Source organism: Rhodnius prolixus, unplaced genomic scaffold, assembly GCF_049639745.1.
Source record: "Rhodnius prolixus isolate KJV_2025 unplaced genomic scaffold, Rpr scaffold_6, whole genome shotgun sequence".
Classification (NCBI taxonomy): domain Eukaryota; kingdom Metazoa; phylum Arthropoda; class Insecta; order Hemiptera; family Reduviidae; genus Rhodnius; species Rhodnius prolixus.
The window spans coordinates 16340443-16361833 of NW_027411634.1; the positions used below are offsets into that span (position 1 = coordinate 16340443).

Genomic DNA, 21391 nt, shown 5'->3' on the forward strand with positions numbered 1-21391 from the left:
ATTTTTTTTAAATACAAATCGAAATGTTTTCGTTGATGATTATGTTGGCTATGCTGTTTTTGCAAAGGACAAATTCCAATAAATACAAAAAGTAGCTTCTCAAATTAAAATAAGAATTTTTTTCTTTGCCTCTGTCCCTCTTGAGAATTTTTAAGAATAAAATTCTCTTCAAAAAAGATAAATAAAAAAATTGTAGTAATTGAACAACTGTTCCTGGTAAGTAATCTTTGTGAATCCGTGAGAGTTAAGGATAACAAAAAAACTGATTTCTTTTCCACTTACAACAGGGGAGATATACGAGGCACGATACAAGAAAACCATGCAGTGGCACCAATGAACAAATATTGTGGAGGCCAAATTATAATCTAACGAGCATACCTCAAAACAAAGCGATCCAAATAGATGGCAGAGATAACTCAAACAGCATCAAGCAAGTGGGACTTACTGAGGAGTCGCTGATTTAGACAATTTATTCTCGAATTTCAGATGTAAAACTAAGAAAAGATCAGGAACACCTTTTGGAAGAAGAGCTATTGCTCTTAAGAGATATTTCTCGTCCAGCTAGATGCACGCATGAACATATTTTCATCTTAATTTTATGAGAAGTGTAGCCATCAATTGCTTTTCTAGCGTTTATGGGCGATTAAAGGCGTTTTCTTTGGCAGAAGAAGAAATACGTGAGTAAAGAAATACATGGGTTAATTTAACAAGTATAGTACCATTGATCAGCTTATCTGTTACATATGTATGAATATTCAGTTACTGATATTAAGTTATCAGCTTTCTTATTTACAATATGAAAATTAATATGATTTTCATCGATTTAAGAGGGTAAGGCACCGTTCATTGGATTAAGGATGTAAGAGTCTTGGCTTCCCAGGAGTTGGCGCCCCGGAGGAACAAGATCTCATTACTCTGTTTGGGTGCATTCCTAGTTAGCAATCCGTCTGAACTACTTAGTAAATTTATTCATCTGAAGCGAATTTAGTCAAGAAGAAGTAAGACAGGACAATTTGACAGCTCTGTAATACTGCCTTCATTTTAGTTGTGCCAATTTACATTAAGAGCTGGGAACAGCGCAATTTTAGCTTCCCTTTATACTCTATAAATTAAGTTTTACAATGAGGTACTGTCCAATTTCCAACTCTTTTTATACTTTCAGAAAATTGTATAAGTTGGAATTTCACCTAATCTAATTTCATCTTTTATAGTATGCTGTTTGGGAAGACGTCAATGATGTGTAAAGAATTTTTTTTTAGTAAAGGCTTTTAAATATTTGGTGTACATCACAATCGATTCTTCCTGAAATTATTAGGGAATTGTACTAATAATAAAAATAGTGACACAATCTTACATTTAAACAATACAGATCTGTCGTAAAAAGCTAAAAGTAACTTTAGTTTTTATTAACAATAAAGTGATTTCTTATTAAAAAAATAAATAAATAACCTGGATGGATACTAAGTGACAATACTGCAAAGCAAATTGAATTCTTTGGACAACCCCACTACGTCAACCCGCGTCCGAAACCAAAACAAAAATGGATGCCGATTGTTATTAATTGTTTATATATGTATGGGTATATGTGATTTTTAATGATGGGTATTATTTTATTTTTAAGTGTGTGTGGATCGTAATATCCATTTTGCTTTTACATGCAACAAATTTAGATATGGATGTATCGACTTTTATATTAGGACTGTTCTGCATTCAGTTTTTATTATTTGTTCAGAATGGTGAGTTTGTGTTAACTATCCAACAATTTTTCAATTATATATTAGTTAAATATTTCAATGTTCATTATTACGTTACCGTGTAGACGTGTAGATTAATTTTATCTCTAGTGGAATTTTATCCTTAAATGGTAATTTAACGTAGGAGGTTATTTCCTTAATGCTATTTACGTCATAAATTTTATTTTTATTATATACTATTTAAATTTATATTCCTTGTTATCTTACACAAAGTTAATTTTAAACAAATTCCATACTTTTTAAATTAAAGTCTTCATTATTTTTCTAATTGACATCATAAAATCTGTTTCTGGACCACTATAATGAGAAAATCTTACGAAAGCATCAAAATTTTTAAACCCACTTCTACTCGAAAATATCTGTTTTGAGTAATCGTTAGTCAGAAAAAGTAGTTTTTAGAAAATGTCCTATGTGAAAAACAACCAAAACAGTAAAATCGCATGAATGGAAACCATAATTCTGATTTGGACCCCGTTTTGATGTTGATCAAAATCTACCGCAAGTATCACTTTATCAAATGGCTTTTCCACTTCCTTGTATTTTCTCGAAAGTGGCTTAAACTTGATGTTCTAGTAGCATTCGTGTAGATGTGTAAATTTTACTTTTATCATTTTTCTGCAAAATTCAATCATCTTCTGGGGATTGTGGTGGTGACATTTCGCTCTAATTTGTTATTTTATTGCAAAGTGCTGTCAAATCATTTTCAAAATTATTAAGTAGGTTTAATTGTATTACTGAAGTTTTAAGTTTTTCCTTTAAAGTTATATTTCAGTCTGATGTATAGTTTGACAAACTTTTTAACATTAAAGAAAGTAAAATATTTTTAAATGTGAAATTCAGAGTTCGAAGAGAAAAGTATAAATTAGAAACTTGATAATTGTAATAAGAGACTGTCATCTGAGTGTTCTTGCCAGATTGTTTTCCAGTTTGTAGTGTCTAAATCAGTGTGTGTTAGCTGTCAGAGTAACATAATATTGATTTAGTGCTCAAGGTGGCCTAATTAGACGTTCTATAATTAGTAAAATTATTTTGGGGGAATTACCACTAATTTGTACCTATTGATTAACAAATTCTAAAAATTAATTTTTTTCATATTATTCTATTTAAGGCTGTAACGGAAGTATAGACATCGGAGGGCTTTCAGAAGAGGAAGAATCTATTGACCAAGCGTCACCCGATCCTCTTCATCAACGTTTGTTAAAAGAACAAGCAAATGCTATTAACAATCATAAAAAGTACAAGTGCCTTTCTTGTGATGGCCCTAATTGTACTCCCAGTTACCTTTGCCAAGGTGCTTACCAGGTAGGCTCACACAAATTCTTTTTGATCTTATAAGCATTTTAATAAATTATTATTGTTATTTTTTAATAAGTTATAAATTCTCCTCACATTTTAATTTTTTGATCCAATGTTATTGAAACTTTTTTTTCTAATAAACAATGTTAATTCCATTTCAGTGTTGGAAGTATATTGAAAGAGATAAGGATGGCAATATACGCAAATCAAGAGGATGTACCACTAATTTAGATCACGTACCTTTCTTCTGCTCTAATGAAGAAACAATGGTGCAAGCCAAAGAAAAAGTGTTCGCTATACGTTGTTGTCATGGGGATTTCTGCAATAATGGTTCTTTTCCAGAACTTGAACCTATTAAGTTTTCTGGTGATTTGTAATTCTTCAAGGTGTATTAACGCTTTTTGATATTTTATATTATTTTATTATAATTTCCATTATTTTAACAGATACTAAAGTGAAAATGGGCGAAGATGATAGTGCCAGCTATGTTTGGCGTCTAATTGTTGCCGTAATAGGCCCCGTTGTTGGAGTGGTATTGGTTGCAACTATTGTCTTGTTATTGTTAAGGAGAAATCATATTAAAAGATTGAATTCATCGCCACCGCATACATCGTATTCAGCATTACCTGATGACATGAGAATATCTGCTCCGGTGGATACTACTTTAAGGGTTGGTTAATTATAATTATATTTAATAAAAGTATCAGTTGCACGATCAGGATTTTTCATATTCTATGTTTCAAAGTTGATACTGCGAAATTCATTACTTTTTAAGTTATGATTTTGAGGTATTATTTGTCAATGTTGGTGTTAAGAAAATAGTTATGATTTTGAGGCATTATTTGTCTATGTTGGTGTTAAGAAAATATCGAATATTTGTGGTTTTGAAGCAAACACTTAAAAGCTGTAGACATTCACATTCAAACTCAATTTATAATTCATTTTAGGCGTGTATTAATTAATAGGCATTCGTAACCCTTCATTTCATGAAATTTCTTTTGTGATTATTTTTTTTTAATATCTGCACAATCTCTCATTCCTCTACTTCCTTGGCGTTTGGCTATATCATGCATTCCTTCATGTCCAATAATGTGATAATCTTTGCAAAGTGGTTTACTAAACCACAGAACTTGGAAGATTATTTTAAGATTAAAGAAGTTAAAGATGATAGTAAAAGTTACAAATATTTTTTTTTTTTTTTTTTTATTAACGCCAAGCCGTTGGTGCTCAGTCCATTCGGCTTCTGGCAGCCCAATATAATTTGGTCATAATGGCTTTATTTTCATGGGTATGTGGATTTGTGCTGTCGTTCGCGACGACATCTATCAAGGCGTGGCAGACCGGTAAGTGCTGACTGTCCATTTCTTCCTCTTGCAGACACAAAGGACACATAGGGCTATCCACCACCCCAATCCTGTGCAAATGTTTTTGGAGGTAGTCATGCCCTGTAGTCATCCGAAAGCATGCCACAGCCTCCTTTCTTGCAGCTGTTACCGAAACAGGATTCTCAAGCAGCGTCCGCCACCGCTTTCCTTCTGCTTGATGCTGTTGGGTCCTTTTTATTTCTTCATTATAAGAAGACTTTACTACATTTTAACAGCGGAGAAGGTGAGCGGTGTGTCGGGTTGCTGCATTTCGGCTCCTCTGCGGGCTAGCTCATCTGCTTGCTCGTTCCCCGTTAGGCCGCAATGACTCGGCACCCATTGGAGCACGACACGAGTTCCCCGCTCGATCAGAAAAGCTATGTGGCTTCTTGCTATCCCCACCTCCGAGTGGTCAGTGTAATGTCTACTAGAGATTGCCAGTATTGCAGCCTGGGAATCAATAAAGAGCACTATTTGGGGGTTATCTTTTTGGTCTTCTATTAATTTAGCCAGAGCCATGGAGATAGCTTTGACCTCCCCATCAAAATTAGTGCACATCCTACCCACTGGCTCAGCTAGCGTAAACTCTCGACAGTACACTCCGGCCCCTGCGTTATGGGTCGCCGCTCGGGCGGAACTATCTGTGTAGATATGTAGCCAGTCCCGAGCGGGATATCGGGAATGTATTGTCTCCAGGGCCAACGCTCTCATTTCCTGCTCGGAAGTTTTATCCTTAAGAAGCGGTTGCAAAAGATTTAGTTTTCCCTCCGCCAAGTGTCCGTACTGCACGCAGCTGCGCTCAAAAGGTTGTTTTCTGCCTAGATCCAGGCCTCTTGTGGCTATGACTTCGCTAACCTTAACAGCGAGTGGTTTCTGTGTTTTCAAGCGTTGGGCGGACGACTGTTGCAAATCCCAGTGCTTTATCTTCAGCCTTTTTACTCTTTCAAAGAGGTTTATTGCTGAAATTTCTCTTCTGATTTGAAGGGGTTCTATACCAGTCTGAATCTCCATAGCCGCAATGGGTGTTGACTTTGCGGCTCCCGTGATCAACCTTAACGCCTTATTTTGTAGTAGATCCAACGCTTTTAAAGAGTTATCTGACGCAGTCAGAAGAACTTCATTCCCATATTCTATAGTAGGCCTGATATAAGTCTTATAGGTCAGAGTCATTAAATCCTGGTTCGCGCCCCATTTTATTCCCGCCAATCTCTTTAGCAGCCCCAGCCTTCCTTCTCCCTGCTGGACCAACTTGTCAATATGTTTTTTCCAGCCTAGCCTGCCATCCATCTTAATACCGAGGTACGTGGCAGAGTCAGTTTGTGGGAGTATTTGATTATTAAACTTTATGTGAACCTGTTTCTTATTTGTTGAAAGTGTGAAGACCTGATATTCTGTTTTAGACGTGTTAACCTCTGGTTTGTTGTTTGTAGTCCACTGATACAGCGTCTCCATCGCCTTGTTTAGATACGACTCAATGGCATCTACATGGCTGCTTGTAGCCCATATCACAAGGTCATCTGCGTATAATAACACCCTGACCCCGGGAATGGCCTCTACAGCTGCAACAACATCGTTAATCATTAGCGAGAATAGGGTAGGGCTAAGAACAGCGCCCTGAGGGACTCCCTTTCTCGTCTGCTTGAATGGGGAGAAAGAACCGTTATATTTTACCCGGATGTATCTCTGTGCTAGAAAGGAGAAAATGCTTTTGTACATGTTTCCTGCCACACCAATGTCTCTGATTTTTTGAATTAGTCTTTCCCTCCACACTTTATCAAAGGCTGCCTTGAGATCCACGAATACCGCTACTGTGCTCTGTTTTCGGTGGAAACCATTTTTTATCTCTTGAGACAGGTATGCTACCTGTTCCACAGTGTTTCTATGCTTTCTGAAGCCGGCTTGCTTATCAGAAATCAACTGTCGTTCTTCCAAGAATTCCTGCAACCTCGATAGCAGTAATCGTTCGTACAGTTTTGAAAACATACTGGTAAGGGCAATAGGCCTGCAGTTTTCAGGTCTGTTTGTCGGCTTACCCTTCTTGGGGATGGGTAGTATGTCAGCCTTTCGCCAGACACTTGGGATACCTTGTTCCCAAACCTTATTCATAAATCTTAGTAAAGTGCTCCTTGCTGATCCGCCAAGGTGCTTGATAAATTCAGGAGGTATATTGTCAGGTCCGGTACATTTCTTAATTGGCATCGTATCGAGGGCTATTTCTAACTCAGCCCAGCAAAATGGGGTGTGAAAAAGCGAATTTTCCTTCTCGTTAAGGCAAGTAGGAGGAAGTTTAAGATTTAATTTTCGGTTTTTCTGTTCCGGTTGCCAGCTACTAATTTTAGCGTAGTATGAACAGAAGAGCTTTGCAATATCCTCATTTGATGTAAGGGTTTTGCCAGAAGAGGCAACAAAAGGCTGTCGTTTAGCAGGCTCCATATTTTTACTTATTTTGGACAGGAAGCGATGTGCCTGTACTCCATCTTTTCTGAAGTCCAAATTTTCTAGGAACTGATTATAGGAGTTTCTCTTAGCATTGATTATCTCTTTCCTAAGGAGGGCACCTGCTTCCTTTAGACGGATCTTGTCCTCTTGAAGGCGACTTTGTTCATAGGCAGTTCTGGCTATATCCCTTTCTTCCTTCAATCTTTGCAAATCTTCATTCCAGAAGGGAGAGTACCTCTTGACACATCCTCTGGGGATGGCTTGAGTTGCACATTTCAAAACTGCAGTACAGATATTATTAAAAGCAGCATCGACGCTGCCCTGTATTAAATCCTCCTTTATTTCCTGGTCGCTCAGTTTGGAAAAGAGATCCCATTTAGCTTTTCTCAAATTCCATCGGGTAAACCGGGGTTCTTTAGGACAGCTGCTATCTCTAGTAATAACTAGCTTCAGTATCTTGTGTCCAAAGTCTCCAGGTGCATGTTCCAGAGAGTGCTCAATTTCGCCATCTAAGGCTGCATGAGCTAAGATAACATCAGGGCTGCTAGTATTGCCACTGTAGGAAATAAACGTGGGGCTGCACTCCAGATTTCTTATTGCCACTACAGGATTTGCATCGATGAAATCCTCGAAAATTCTCCCGACAGGAGAGGTTTGCATATAGCCCCATCTTACAGAGGGAGCGTTTATGTCCCCATATAGAATGTCCCGAGGACCCCACTGAGCTTCAAGCCAGGAGAGATCGGGCCTGTTCGAGGGCGGGTTATACAATACATAAAAACGCCTGTGAAGCTTACCGGCCCATACATCCGCCTGCACCGCTTCCAGCCTATCATTTTCTACCATTTCTTTTTTGACAATGAAATCTACAGTAAGTGACGTCTTTGCAGCAAAAATTATTCCCGACGCTACTTGTCTGGCCCTTTTAAGAACATAGGTCTGATAACCCGGCACTTGAAAGTATTGGGGATTTTCTGTTGAAGCACCGGCCTCCACTATTCCAAATATGTCAATGTCCTCTTTAGCAATAAAAGCCTTCAATTCAGAGAATTTGTCCGGCGTTAAGCCACCTGCGTTCCAGAAAAATACCTTCAGCAGAGTGTTGTCGGGGCCTTGAGAAAGGCCGTTTGTAGACCTAGCATTTCGTGGTCTCATGGTGTCGCAAATTGGAGTTATTGGGCTGAGTGTATGGCGACACTATTGCTCATTTAGCGCTAACCAGGGGGCACGTGTACTATCTGTACGGACGCGAGCAATGTTACCCCCCAAGTTACAAATATAATATCATTGATTTTAATGAATTAAATTTAATTTTAACTGGGACCTAACCACATTTAAAAATATAAAGTAAAAGAAATGCGGTATATGGCAAATAATTTAATTGCAATATTTGGTGTGTGATCTAACCAGTGAGGTAGATAATGTATCTAAATCTTTGCTAGATCGAACGTTGCTTCGATTTATTTTCGTAAAAGTGTTGTTTCCATTGTATAGAAATCTCACTCTTCTTATGTGAGCATCTATCTACTATGAAATTTTTCTCAAATAAAATAACGAAACACACTTTTTAGGGTTACTATGATGATAGCATGACTTCAGGATCTGGTAGTGGATTACCATTGCTTATTCAAAGAACATTAGCGAAACAAATTTCTCTGGCTGAATGTATTGGTAAAGGAAGATATGGTGAAGTATGGCGAGGTATTTGGCATGGAGAAAATGTGGCTGTTAAAATCTTTTTCTCTAGAGATGAGGCTTCATGGAACCGCGAAACTGAGATATACAGGTACACTTTTGCTTTGCAACATTTTATATTTTGTTGTATACAGTTAAGGACAGCTTTAAACAAATTAAAAATATATTACAAAATATAATATAGTTACATTTTTTTTAAATTTTTCTGTAGAATCTTAATAAATTTGCCCTCTATGCTATCCTCCGAGACAGGTTGAATTGGATTGTTAATTTGGAGAGGTATAAAGCTGTGAGACATCAACGGTAGACTATAAGGTAGATTCGAAAACTGAATATGTTACATGACATGGGGCGAGTCAGAAGAAGTGGCGGCTCATGCAGTTGTTGGAAAAGAAGAGACGACTTCAGCACTTCTTTTGACAGAATCCGGTGGTGTTTATAAAAAAGACTGACTGGCTCCGCTGGAGGAACAATGCGCCCGTTAACCTTCATAATTTTAAGTTTTTTGGGGGGAGGATTAAAACTGTCCGGTAGGACAGTTGTATAAGGGTTGATCGTCAAAAAGTGCACGAAAAAGCGTAACGTTAAAAAACACCCAACTTTGACAATTTTTTTCTCTTTTTCTATAAAAGATAAAATTCCCAAATTTTCTTTAAAATATAGAGCAAACCCTCCTTTATAACTGAAATTTTTTTGCAACCACCCAGACCTAATAGATTTCGAGAAAAAAGTTGCCGAAAATGAGCAAAAACGGCATTTTCAGAAATTGTTGTTGTTCTTGTTCTTCTTCTTCTTCTTCTTCTTCTTCTTCTTGTTGTTGTTGTTGTTGTTGTTGTTACCTTTTTTGTAAACTACGTAGCGCCTAAACGCGTGAACCGATTTTCATGAATGAGGTGTCATTCGATTCGGAATTTTATGTAGATGTGCCTTTTGGGGGTCTCGACGCTGTACATCGAATGGGAGAGAAGTTAGCCCCCTTTATGTAAGGCCCCCTCCAAAATTATTATTACTAATAACTCTGTAAATCTTGGCCCGATTTTGATAGAATTTGGTAGGATGATAGAGTTAGGGCTCCCCTACGTAACAATAAAGCGACGATCTGCTCTTACACTTGTTAAGGGGAAGTATAGCAATCGTTTCAAATTATCGACACGTGAACTGATTTTCATGAATGAAGTGTCATTCGAATCGAAATTTTGTACAGATTTGCACTTTAAAAGTCTCGTCGCTATGCCTCATATGGAGGGGAGTTTGCCCCACCCAAGTAAGGCCGTTTCTAAAACTATTATTACCAATATTTCTATAACGCTTTGTCCGATTTTGATAAAATTTAGCACGAAGAAGTGATTAAAGCTCCTCTACATGGCTGTGAAGTGCCATCATGCTCTTACACCTACTAAGAGGAAGTACTGCAATCGTTAAAATTATCAATGGGTGAACCTATTTACATTAATGAATTGTCGTTCGATTCAAAATCTTTGCCTCTTTGCCTTTCAGGGAGAAGTACTGTAATCGCCCGTTTATTTTTCTTACTCCTCTTAAAAGGAAGGTCTGAAATCGCAGTTTAAATTTGCTTTTTACGTACAAATACCTTCCTATTTTATATAAAAAGGCTTTCTCAAAAAAATTGTTGTTGAGGATGGTTTGGGGACCGCAACTATAATCGTTTTTTAAAAAGATCTCTCCAGTGGTAGTTACGGTTCCTACTTAACACCTTATCAGGTTATAATGATAGAATTGCTTATTCCAAATTTAAAAAAAACAGTAAAGCAGATATGTAACTTAGCAAAATAGACAAAAATGAAAATCTATCCAAAAGGTACAAAAATCTCCTTAACAAAAACTTACAGTTTAAAAAGTTAAGTATAAGGGTTGATTAAACGCCAAAAGGTACACAAATCAGCATGTACCCAATATTTCATTCAAGCTTAGTTGATATAATTTAAGTAATTTTGCTGCATTAACTTTTCCTTCACATTTTTTAGAATTTATTAGATGTCACAGACCCTTATGCTGGCCATTTTCATCTACAAAATATTTGTTCAAGTAGCACTGTAGATTGACTTTAATATCTATTAATCTATAATAATCAAACTATTAATTACAGGTTAAAAAGAAAACGTTATAAAAAATAAAAAAAATTACGAGGCTACAAAATTTAAAAACTTTTTTAAAAAAATGCTTACACCAACATACATCAATGATTTCGATTATTTTATTTTTAATAAAAATCGTCGGTTTAAATTCATTCTTCGATTAAAGTAATTGTTATTTTATGTAGTAGTCAAACGTTTATAATAATAGGTAATAATTATCTGGCTCTATCGCAAATAATATAGTTTTCTTCAATCACACTCTCAATGTAGCTGTTCTTCTCACAATGTTATATATATGTTATGTAATATAAAATAAATAAGTATTGCATACTTTTAGGACAGCTAATTATTCCAGTATTTTACTATAAGTAAAATTAAATTACAATTGAGAAATGAATAATTGTTGTTGAATAATCTACTTGTTATTAACTGTGTGTTATTTGTGCTCACGAATATTTCGGTAAGACGAATTCAAGTCTGAAATATTGTTTTAAATCCTCCGTGATTCAAATTTAAACAGTAGCCGACTCTAACTTTGTCTTTTTCTACTTTAACATGCATGTATAAGATGTGACAACTTCAGAATAAAGGGCATATTAAAGATAAATCAGAAGAATAATTTGGAATAGAGTTAAAATAAAGTACCTATTTAAAAACGAAGATATAATATACATTTTATCATAATTATAACCAAATAATATTATGAACGAACTGGCCAGCATAAGGGTCTGTGACATCTAATAAATTCTAAAAAATGTGAAGGAAAAGTTAATGCAGCAAAATTACTTAAATTATATCAACTAAGCTTGAATGAAATATTGGGTACATGCTGATTTGTGTACCTTTTGGCGTTTAATCAACCCTTATACTTAACTTTTTAAACTGTAAGTTTTTGTTAAGGATATAGGTTGGAAGATATGATCGTTTAAGAAGAAAAACTCAACAAACTGCATTTATTTTTTAAGGAAGACGATATTCTAATATTGCGCTATCTTAAGCTGCTTTAAATACATTCCATTTTACATCTCAACGAAGAATTCCTCAGCAAGTGGTTGTGCAAAGCTTCATTAAGTTGTATCTTCTCAATCGAAATGATGAATGACTTAAATATGTCTTCCTGCTGAAGTAATCAGTTAAAGGTGTTCTCGTTTCTGACAACACTAAGAAAGCTACAAGAGGCTCCTATAGAATAACAAGCAGTTGGACAAGAATCCATGAACTCCACGTACTGACACCATGCGTTGGCAAATCCCTACCCTTGCTATTATTTCCCCTACATTGCATAAATTTCGTACATGCATAGTAATAAGTTATAAAATATATGTTTTATTTATTTTTCTCTTTTACAGCACTGTACTTCTTCGTCATGAAAACATTCTGGGTTACATTGGTTCAGATATGACTTCTCAAAATTCTTGTACTCAGCTGTGGTTAGTTACACATTATCATATTTGCGGTTCATTATACGACCATTTGAATAGGACAACGTTGGCACACAGACATCTACTTACATTAGCCATTTCATTAATGGCAGGATTAGCGCATTTGCATACTGAAATATTTGGAACTCAGGTAAATCATTATTAAATAAAGTTATTTGAATTATTATTGTTTAATGTTGATGGTTTATATCTTGGCTACCACCCATTTTAATATGAATAAGTCTATGAATTGACATTTCACGAGATCTTGATTGTTCTCGAACTTTTTCTGTGGCTATAAACAGGTTAGAAAGTTATAGAAGGCTAAATAGGTTAGAAGTATGAAGAACTTCGAAAACTGCGGTAAAAAGGAATTGCTTGAATATTTCGTACTAATATTTTATTAATATGCATTACTAACGGATTAATTCTATTAAGTACTAATAATACTGTAATGTACACTGTTCACTTTAATTATCAGTTTGATTTCAATTATTAACAGATAATTAATAATTGTTTTCTTCTTTTTATTGCATTCATCTGGAAATAAAGGCTGTAAGAATTATTTTGTAAAGTAGTGTGTAACCTATACTTTTTCTCATTCATTTTTAATTTAGATGAAAACTAATTTTCTTTCTCACCATTTAGGGAAAACCTGCAATAGCTCACAGAGATATAAAGAGCAAAAACATTTTAGTAAAAGGAAATGGTGTATGCGCAATTGCTGATTTCGGTCTTGCTGTTACGCATAAACAATCTACTGGGCTGACTGAAATAGCTCCAAATACAAGAGTAGGCACTAAACGATACATGGCTCCAGAATTGTTAGATGAATCGTAAGTATAGATAAATAACTTCTCCTTTAAAATGTAGAAATGTGGATCTTTTGCAGAAAGTAAAATGGTTCTCAAATAAGACCAATTGTGTGTTTTTTTCTGATTGAAAGGCTTGTTTTCGTTGTAAGGCCAAAACGATGAGAATCACATATTTAAATTAGTACTTCTATTAGGACTTACATTGAGTAAGTCTCAATGCAAATCACTATTACTATGGGATGCTTTGGGTGTTTTGTCAAATGAATTCCTAAAAAAGGTGTCATATGAGAGCATAAAGGGCATTTTAAAAGAAGTTTAGAATAAAAGAATATTTTTGAAGTGAAGTAATTGCTTTGAGATGAATGAGGAATGAAACACTATTCCTTACCCACAAATCTGTATTTCCAGGCAATAGTCTTGGTTGTCCTGGTTCAAAGGCAGTTCTGTCAAAAAATAGTTATAGTTAGAATTGAAGCTAATTTTTTTATAGCTTGTATTGAAACAGGCTAAAAATAAAATATTTTTTATTTGCTATTTTCCAAAGAATCGACTATACAGAGAAAAATGACTTCACAAGAAGTTTGCACTTTTTCTTTTCAATTCATAAACTAATGTTGATAATGAGGATGCATTCATAATTTGAATTCTGTTTCAGATTGGATCCGCATTGTTTCGAAGCTTTAAAAAGGGTTGATATGTATGCAGTAGGTCTTGTACTTTGGGAGCTAGGACGAAGAGTTGTTAGCAATGGTATTTTGATTTAAATAATCTAATAAATTCAATAAAATTGAATAGTTCACTTTTTTTAAGAAGTCTTATAATGCAATTTTTTTTACTTGGAAGGTATTGCGGAAGAATATCAACCACCATTTTATGACCGTGTTGGTTCAGATCCCAGTTTTGAGGAAATGCGAAAAGTGGTTGCAATCGATCAGCATAGACCAGTGCTTCCAAATAGATGGGCTTCTGATACAGTTAGTATCGCTTAATCTGCATTTCTATTTTTACTTTCACTTTTTTTTTTTTACTTAAAGAAATCCTCTGGCATTTTTTTTTTTTATCTTGGTGAAGGGGCTGTTGTTAGTAATCAGGTGTACCCCTGTCTTTACTTCCAAATACAGAAACCGTTGCGGGACACATCTAATGCGGACAGTGTTGTTCGTCAGTTAAAAATTTTTGTTGTTAGATTAAGATATCGACAGGGACGCCAAGAACTTTAAAGATATTACTGATCCACCCTTATCTTCTCCGCCTTAATCCTTCATATTTAGGCCTACAAATAACTATGTTAGGCTTATATTTCTTAATGCTAACAAGAAGAATATTTGGTTTATTTTTATCAATTATTTTATTTCAAGTTTCACCAGAAATACACGTTTCGAGATCGAATTGAAAAAATTGTATTAAAACTGTCCGGTAGGACAGTTGTATAAGGGTTGATCATCAAAAACTGCAGGAAAAAGCGTAACGTTGAAAAACACCCAACTTTGACAATTTTTTTCTCTTTTTCTATAAAAGATAAAATTCCCAAATTTTCTTTATAATGTAGGGCAAACCCTCCTTTATAACTGTAATTTTTTTGCAACAACCTAGATCTGATAGATTTTGAGAAAAAAGTTGCCGAAAATGTGCAAAAACGGCATTTTCAAAAATTGTTGTTGTTCTTGTTCTTCTTCTTCTTCTTCTTCTTCTTCTTCTTGTTGTTGTTGTTGTTGTTACCTTTTTTGTAAACTGCGTAGCGCCTAAACGCGTGAACCGATTTTCATGAATGAGGTGTCATTCGATTCGGAATTTTATGTAGATGTGCCTTTTGGGGGTCTCGTCGCTGTACATCGAATGGGAGAGGAGTTAGCCCCCTTTATGTAAGCCCCTTCCAAAATTATTATTACTAATTACTCTGTAAATCTTGGCCCGATTTTGATAAAATTTGGTAGGATGATAGGGTTAGGGCTCCCCTACATAACATTAAAGCGACGATCTAATCTTACACTTGTTAAGGGGAAGTATAGCAATCGTTTCAAATTATCGACACGTGAACTGATTTTCATGAATAAAGTGTCATTCGAATCGAAATTTTGTACAGATTTGCATTTTAAAAGTCTCGACGCTACGCCTCATAAGGAGGGGAGTTTGCCCCACCCAAGTAAAGCCCTTTCTAAAACTATTATTACCAATATTTCCATAACGCTTAGTCCGATTTTGATAAAATTTAGCACGAAGAAGTGACTAAAGGTCCTCTACGTGGCAGTGAAGTGCCATCATGCTCTTACACCTACTAAGAGGGGAAGTCTTGCAACTGTTAAAATTATCAATGGGTGAACCGATTTACATCAATGAATTGTCGTTCGATCAAAATCTTTGCCTCTTTGCCTTTTTGGGAGAAGTACTGTATTCGCAGTTTGTTTTTCTTACTCCTCTTAAAAGGAAGTACTGAAATCGCAGTTTAATTTTGCTAGTTACGTACAAATACCTTCCTATTTTATTCAAAACGCTTTCTCAAAAAAATTGTTATTGAGGATGGCAACTATAATCATTCTTTATAAAGATCTCTCCAGTGGTAGTTACAGTTCCGACTTAACACCTTTTCAGGTTATAATGATAGAATTGCTTATTCCAAATTTTAAACAAATCTGTAAAGCAGATATGTAACTTCGCAAAATAGACAAAAATGAAAATCTATCCAAAAGGTACAAAAATCTCCTTAACAAAAACTTACAGTTTTAAAAGTTAAGTATAAGGGTTGATTAAACGCCAAAAGGTACACAAATCAGCTAGTACCCAACATTTCATTCATGCTTAGTTCATATAATTTAAGTAATTTTGCTGCATTAACTTTTCCTTCACATTTTTTAGAATTTATTAGATATCACAGACCCTTATGCTGGCCAGTTCATTCATAATATTATTTTGTTATAATTATGATAAGATGTATATTATATCCGTTTTTAAATAGGTACTTTATTTTAACTCTATTCCGAATTATTCTTCGGATTTAGCTTTAATTTGCCCTTTATTCTGAGATGTCACATATATACGATATATGCAAAAGTAGAAAAAGACAAAGTTAGAGTCGGCTACTGTTTAAATTTGAATCACGGATTTAAAAGAATATTTCAGTCTTGAATTCGTCTTACCGAAATATTCGTGAGCACAAATAACACACAGTTAATAACAAGTAGATTATTCAACATTATTTATTCATTTCTCAATTGTAATTTAATTTAGACCCCCTAATTTTACTTATAGTAAAATACTGGAATAATTAGATGTCCTAAACGTATGCATATCTCATTTATTTTATATTACATGTATACAACATTGTGGGAAGAACACCTAGATTGAGAATGTAATTGAAGAAAACCATATTATTTGCTTTTAAAGCCAGATAATTATTACCTTTAATTATAAACGTTTGGCTACTACATAAAATAACAATTACTTTAATCGAAGAATGAACTTAAACAGACGATTTAAAAAAATAAATAAAATAAAATAAATAAATAAAATAAACAAAATCATTGATGTATGTTGATGTAAGCATTTTTTCAAAAAGTTTTTGAATTTTTTAACCTGTAATTAATAGTTTGATTATTATAGATTAATATTAATAGATATTAAAGTCAATCTACAGTGCTACTTGAACAAATATTTTGTAGATAAATATGGCCAGCATAAGGGTCTGTGATATCTAATAAATTCTAAAAAATGTGAAGGAAAAGTTAATGCAGCAAAATTACTTAAATTATATGAACTAAGCATGAATGAAATGTTGGGTACTAGCTGATTTGTGTACCTTTTGGCGTTTAATCAACCCTTATACTTAACTTTTAAAACTGTAAGTTTTTGTTAAGGAGTTTAAAAACTAGCACAATAGCTCTAAAAACGAATGATCTAAGGAAAGTCGGAACTCTTACCGCGCATAGTGGCGAGCAAAGCGAAGATAGAGCAACGCTATCTATAAAGAGTGGAGCAAAGCGTTATGACATGTTTGATTTCTTCGCTCTAATCGCGCTCAATTTGTAAAGGTTATTTTTCAAAGGTTATAGATATTGATACATTTATTGGTTTAGTTTGTTTAAAGAAACCTCTGTGGGACCGTAATATTTGCGAGGCTACAACAGTTTTTAACAATTAATAATTAATCGTTAAAATTAATTAACAATTAGTAGTTAATGGAGAATTCAGGTAATTTTTGCTACATTTAATTTGGTTCTCAATCCCTTAATGCTAACTTTCATCTAAATACTAGGCAAAATTAAATTAAATTTTCACGTCCTACTACTTCTGATCAGAACGAGTTCTCCAATCCTTCTTCTGTAGCGTCGTACTACTCCAGTTTTTCAGATGAACAACATTAATTTACGACTGATTTAATAATTATTAGTAATAATAAAGTGATTTAATAAAATTATTGTTTTTTTTAATTGACTAATTTCTTTTTATCTGCATATATTTCTATTTTGTTTTTATTTATTCTTTTCTAACCTTAAAGTAACTGCTAGGATTAATGGGGTTACACAGATTTGTATTTAGTTAATTTTTCTATATTGTGCCTAACTTTTGTTGTGAGTTGTATTATTCAAAAACAATAAAATTTGATTTTGATTAATGGGGCTAGTATATTATCAAATGTTGATAAGACATTCGAAAATTCGCATGAAACTTGCCAGGATGCTCCCGAAGTTGATGGTACAAGTGATGAAATTCACCAAGGTCATTTCTAGACTTATTTATGTCATGTACACTGCAGCTCCTACTACTAAGCTGCTGCAAATACCAAAGTTTCAACGAAGAATTTTCATATAAAAATAGTTCCTCCATCTTGTTTTGTCAAAAGGAGAACGCGATTAAACTCGTCACTATGTGCATGCGACTCTTTGCTCGCTGCTCGTCGCTCTCTTTGATCTGAAGCAGCTATCATCGCCGCTTTGCCCGCCGCGCCACTATGTTTCAAGCCTTAAGGTTAGGCTCGATGCACGCATCTCGTTTGCACTCAGCTGCCAATACACATTGAAATGGCCAAAGATGGCTTGTATATTTTTAGGTTATGTTAAGTGTGATTTTAATTCGATTATTTCATAAAAGTAAAGTTAAACTGTACTTAAATTTAATATAAAATTCCCTGTTGGAATTAAGGTAAAACTAAATTATTTTCCTACTAAATAATTCAAGAAAACTCATTACTAATTACATGTAGAATGAAAGCAAGATTTGACTTAGTTTAATTTTATAAAATTAAAGTCAAATTACTACTTAAATATTATATATAAAAAGGAATAGGATGCTTTACCAAAAATATTACATGAGTTTTATGAGCCACTTTTATAAGAAAACCGCTGAGTTACCCGGCGTTGCCAATAAGTGTGGTGTTATTATTTGCAAATAATTAAAAGAAACTTGTGTAAATTAAAGTAACTTTTTCTAGATTCCTTTAAAGGACAGCCGTGACGTCACGGTAATGTTAGTCGTTACGTCATATTTATATTCATTTCCCATATCAATTAAGTCAAACTTGAAATATGAAATATCATTTCTCATATTTTGCTCTTCTAACCCAGGTGACCATTTTCGATTTTTTTTTTTTGTTCAAATTCCACAGGTCTAAATAGTGTACTGAATAACATCATCCTTTGCATTCAGTTCACTAAGGTTTAATGTCGCCATGAGATTAACCTGTTCCTCCATATAATCTTCAATATCATTCAGTAGAAGGAAAACATTGTAGGCGAAAAAAGAAAATCCTGTTTAACGCCCATTTTAGCTTCAAAATCGTATTCTATATCATCTGTACAAAGATAAAGAGAATTCCTAGAAAACAGCGTCGCTAAAGTTACAGTTTAAAGAAACAAAGATTGAAAAGGAAGAGCGAAAATCCTTGAAAGGCTTAATTGAAATTGATATCCTAATTTTATACTATAGTATAAAACGCTAGATCTTTAGTTTGAAATTTAAAGTCGGGGAGGTTTCATTTGTAGGGGTTCTTTGAACTTCGCTCTAGAATTCCACGCCCTCTATAATGTAAGTGAGATTTAAATACATTGCTAAAATTTGGATTTTATAAAAACTATATCAAAATGTGTGTGATGATATCATCTTATGAATTTGTCTGAGTTCAATAAGGCGTTTTTTCTCACATTTTATTTATTTAATCGTTGCAGTTAAAAAATGAAATTCCTAATCAATTTTTTACTATTATTTTTTACTTTTTACTTGTAGATCCTGTCCGGTGTTGGAAAATTAATGAGAGAATGTTGGCATCAGAATCCAAATGCCAGATTACCTGCTCTTAGGGTGAAGAAAACTCTTATAAAATTAGCTGCCAACGACAACAATGTACAATATCAATAATTGCAATGAAAACTTTGATTTATAAAGTTCTGAATAAATACAAGACTGGGAAAAACATTTCGGTGATAACATATCATACTGAGCGAAAAAGGAAACAAACATGAAGAAGAGGTCAATAATAATTTGTTTTCTTTTATGCTTTAATTTTTTTTTTTTTTTTTTTTTCAGTTTTACAACTCGAAATAATTCTCGTTCATGAAAAAAGAAGGTCGTAATACTTTATGATTTGTTTTTTTTTTTCAATTTACCGGAATTCTGGTTACCCTAATGATAAATGCTTTAAAGAAAAAAGGCGAAAGTCATTTTTGAAACTTAAAATTAAAAAAAAAGACGGAAAATGTATGTTAGAATCTACTTGAAGATGTTCCTTTCTTTTTGATAGCATTAGAGAGAGGATTAATTTGCGATTTAATGAAATAAATTTTCAATTTAAAAGCTTTATTATTAATAAATGGAGGTCCTCACAACAGAAAAGTGTCTTAATTGGAAGTATTGTTCTTTTTTTTTTTTTTCTTTTTTTGTTGGTTATTAGTTTGTACAATTGTTATTCTGAGTTTAGATATTATTACTATTATTGTGAGTTGTCAAAATTTGTATACAAAACCATTATTAATAAAACGAGAATTTTACTGTTCAAAAAAATTTAAATGAGTAGGATGTTGGGTGAGCACTTTTAACAGAAAGAATCATTTTGTCATCATTTATATGATAAAATTTTTAATTATTAAAAATTATTTGAAGGAAATTAATACCTAAAAGCCTTCAAAAAAATGTCATGTGCTGTCTGTTGGGACCAAGCAGAGTAATCAAGAGCTCCGCTTTGGTTCAAAAAAAGGGTTTTGGAAATATTTTTTATAAATATTGGAACATTATATCATATTTAAAAAAATTGATTAAAAAGGTTGATTAAAGAAAAATTGAAAAATTTCGCTAAAATAGTATTTGATAAATGACAAACAAGTGAGGTCAATAATGAGCAAAATAGTGATTTTAGTTTGTTTTCTTTATTTCTTTTTAACGCTGTATAGTACAAACGAATGTAAATTACGTGTAAAGTATTAAAATTATTTTTAACATTGTCTTGCCTTATTTTGTAAGATAAATCATTCATTATTAATAACGAAGTTTTTTCTTTTTGTTTTTTGTTTGTTGGTTTTTTCTTTTTCTTTTTTTTTTAAGAAAAACTACTTTATAGGAAAAATAATGTATAATATGAATTGTTAATATAATATTTTTAAGTCATTTGAAAAAATATATTGATTTCATCGAAATTTACAAGCTGTTATTTAATTTTTTTTTTTTACCAGAATTGTTTTATTTAAATAAAAAATTGGCAGTCCGTTTTTTTACGCCAATGCATTAAGAATGCTTGCTTAGATATTATACAATAAATTTCTTTCAAACAAATCTGACACGACCTGATAATAATATTTTGGCTTCCAAAAATGTACCCTGGCGTTAAATAGATTAGGAAAGGGACGACGGGGCCTGTGCCTCATAACACCGAATCCACAAGAGCCTTATTGTAGCTTCCCCTTTTTTGGATCTAGTAAACGAAACCTCCCTACTAAAAAGGTTGTGGACTTTCCCTACTGTGGAGGTTTCATTGCGCAACCGCTCGATCGCAAAGCAATCGAACATCAGGTGAGAGGCTGTTTACTCCTCTTCCTGACACAATCTGCACACCGGTTCCGAGCTAATAAGCCCAACCTTGTACAGATGCTTCTTGAACCTACCACGCTCCGTCAAATGGCCTGTAATCAGAAGAAATCTGATTTCTGCCCAAGCACTTTGGCTCTTTGTTCGCCCAGCCAAGGCATCACAGTCTTACTGGGTTTGACTCCAGGGCATCTCACCCAGTTCTTTTCATGCTGTCTCCAGATCCATTCTCTGAGAGCCGTTCGAACTGCACCCTTGGTGATTCCTAGGTGTTAATGCTTGATAAAAAGTCTCAACAAAGATTCTCGTCCACGATGTTAAGCGTTTAAAGAGACTATAATTTTTAATCTATGCATGGTTGTGGGCATCCATTTGTAGCTGACTTCGCGCGAATATCAGTTAAGATCTGATCTCCAACCACCAATAGTGTCAGTGTAGAAACATGTACAAAAAAATCCTGTTAATTTATTTTACTTTTTTTGAGTCCTTTACCTTACCATACGA

General features: G+C 33.9%; 1 protein-coding gene across 3 annotated transcripts; it reads left to right on the forward strand.

Moving 5' to 3' along the window:
- The first annotated feature begins 61 nt into the window (after positions 1 to 61).
- Positions 62 to 19879, forward strand: sax (type I BMP receptor saxophone). 3 transcript variants are annotated; one of them, XM_074141375.1, is made up of 11 exons: positions 62 to 216; positions 288 to 677; positions 2863 to 3056; positions 3212 to 3416; positions 3497 to 3720; positions 8425 to 8639; positions 11994 to 12216; positions 12714 to 12901; positions 13536 to 13630; positions 13724 to 13854; positions 19097 to 19879. In XM_074141375.1, exons 2-11 carry the CDS (start codon positions 599 to 601, stop codon positions 19226 to 19228), a joined length of 1686 nt encoding a protein of 561 aa, XP_073997476.1. In that variant the 5' UTR covers positions 62 to 216; positions 288 to 598; the 3' UTR covers positions 19229 to 19879. The 3 variants fall into 3 exon arrangements, with proteins under 3 accessions (XP_073997476.1, XP_073997478.1, XP_073997479.1); XM_074141377.1 differs by lacking the exons at positions 62 to 216; positions 288 to 677 and adding an exon at positions 1491 to 1736; XM_074141378.1 differs by lacking the exons at positions 62 to 216; positions 288 to 677 and adding an exon at positions 2071 to 2252.
- Positions 19880 to 21391: the final 1512 nt, after the last annotated feature.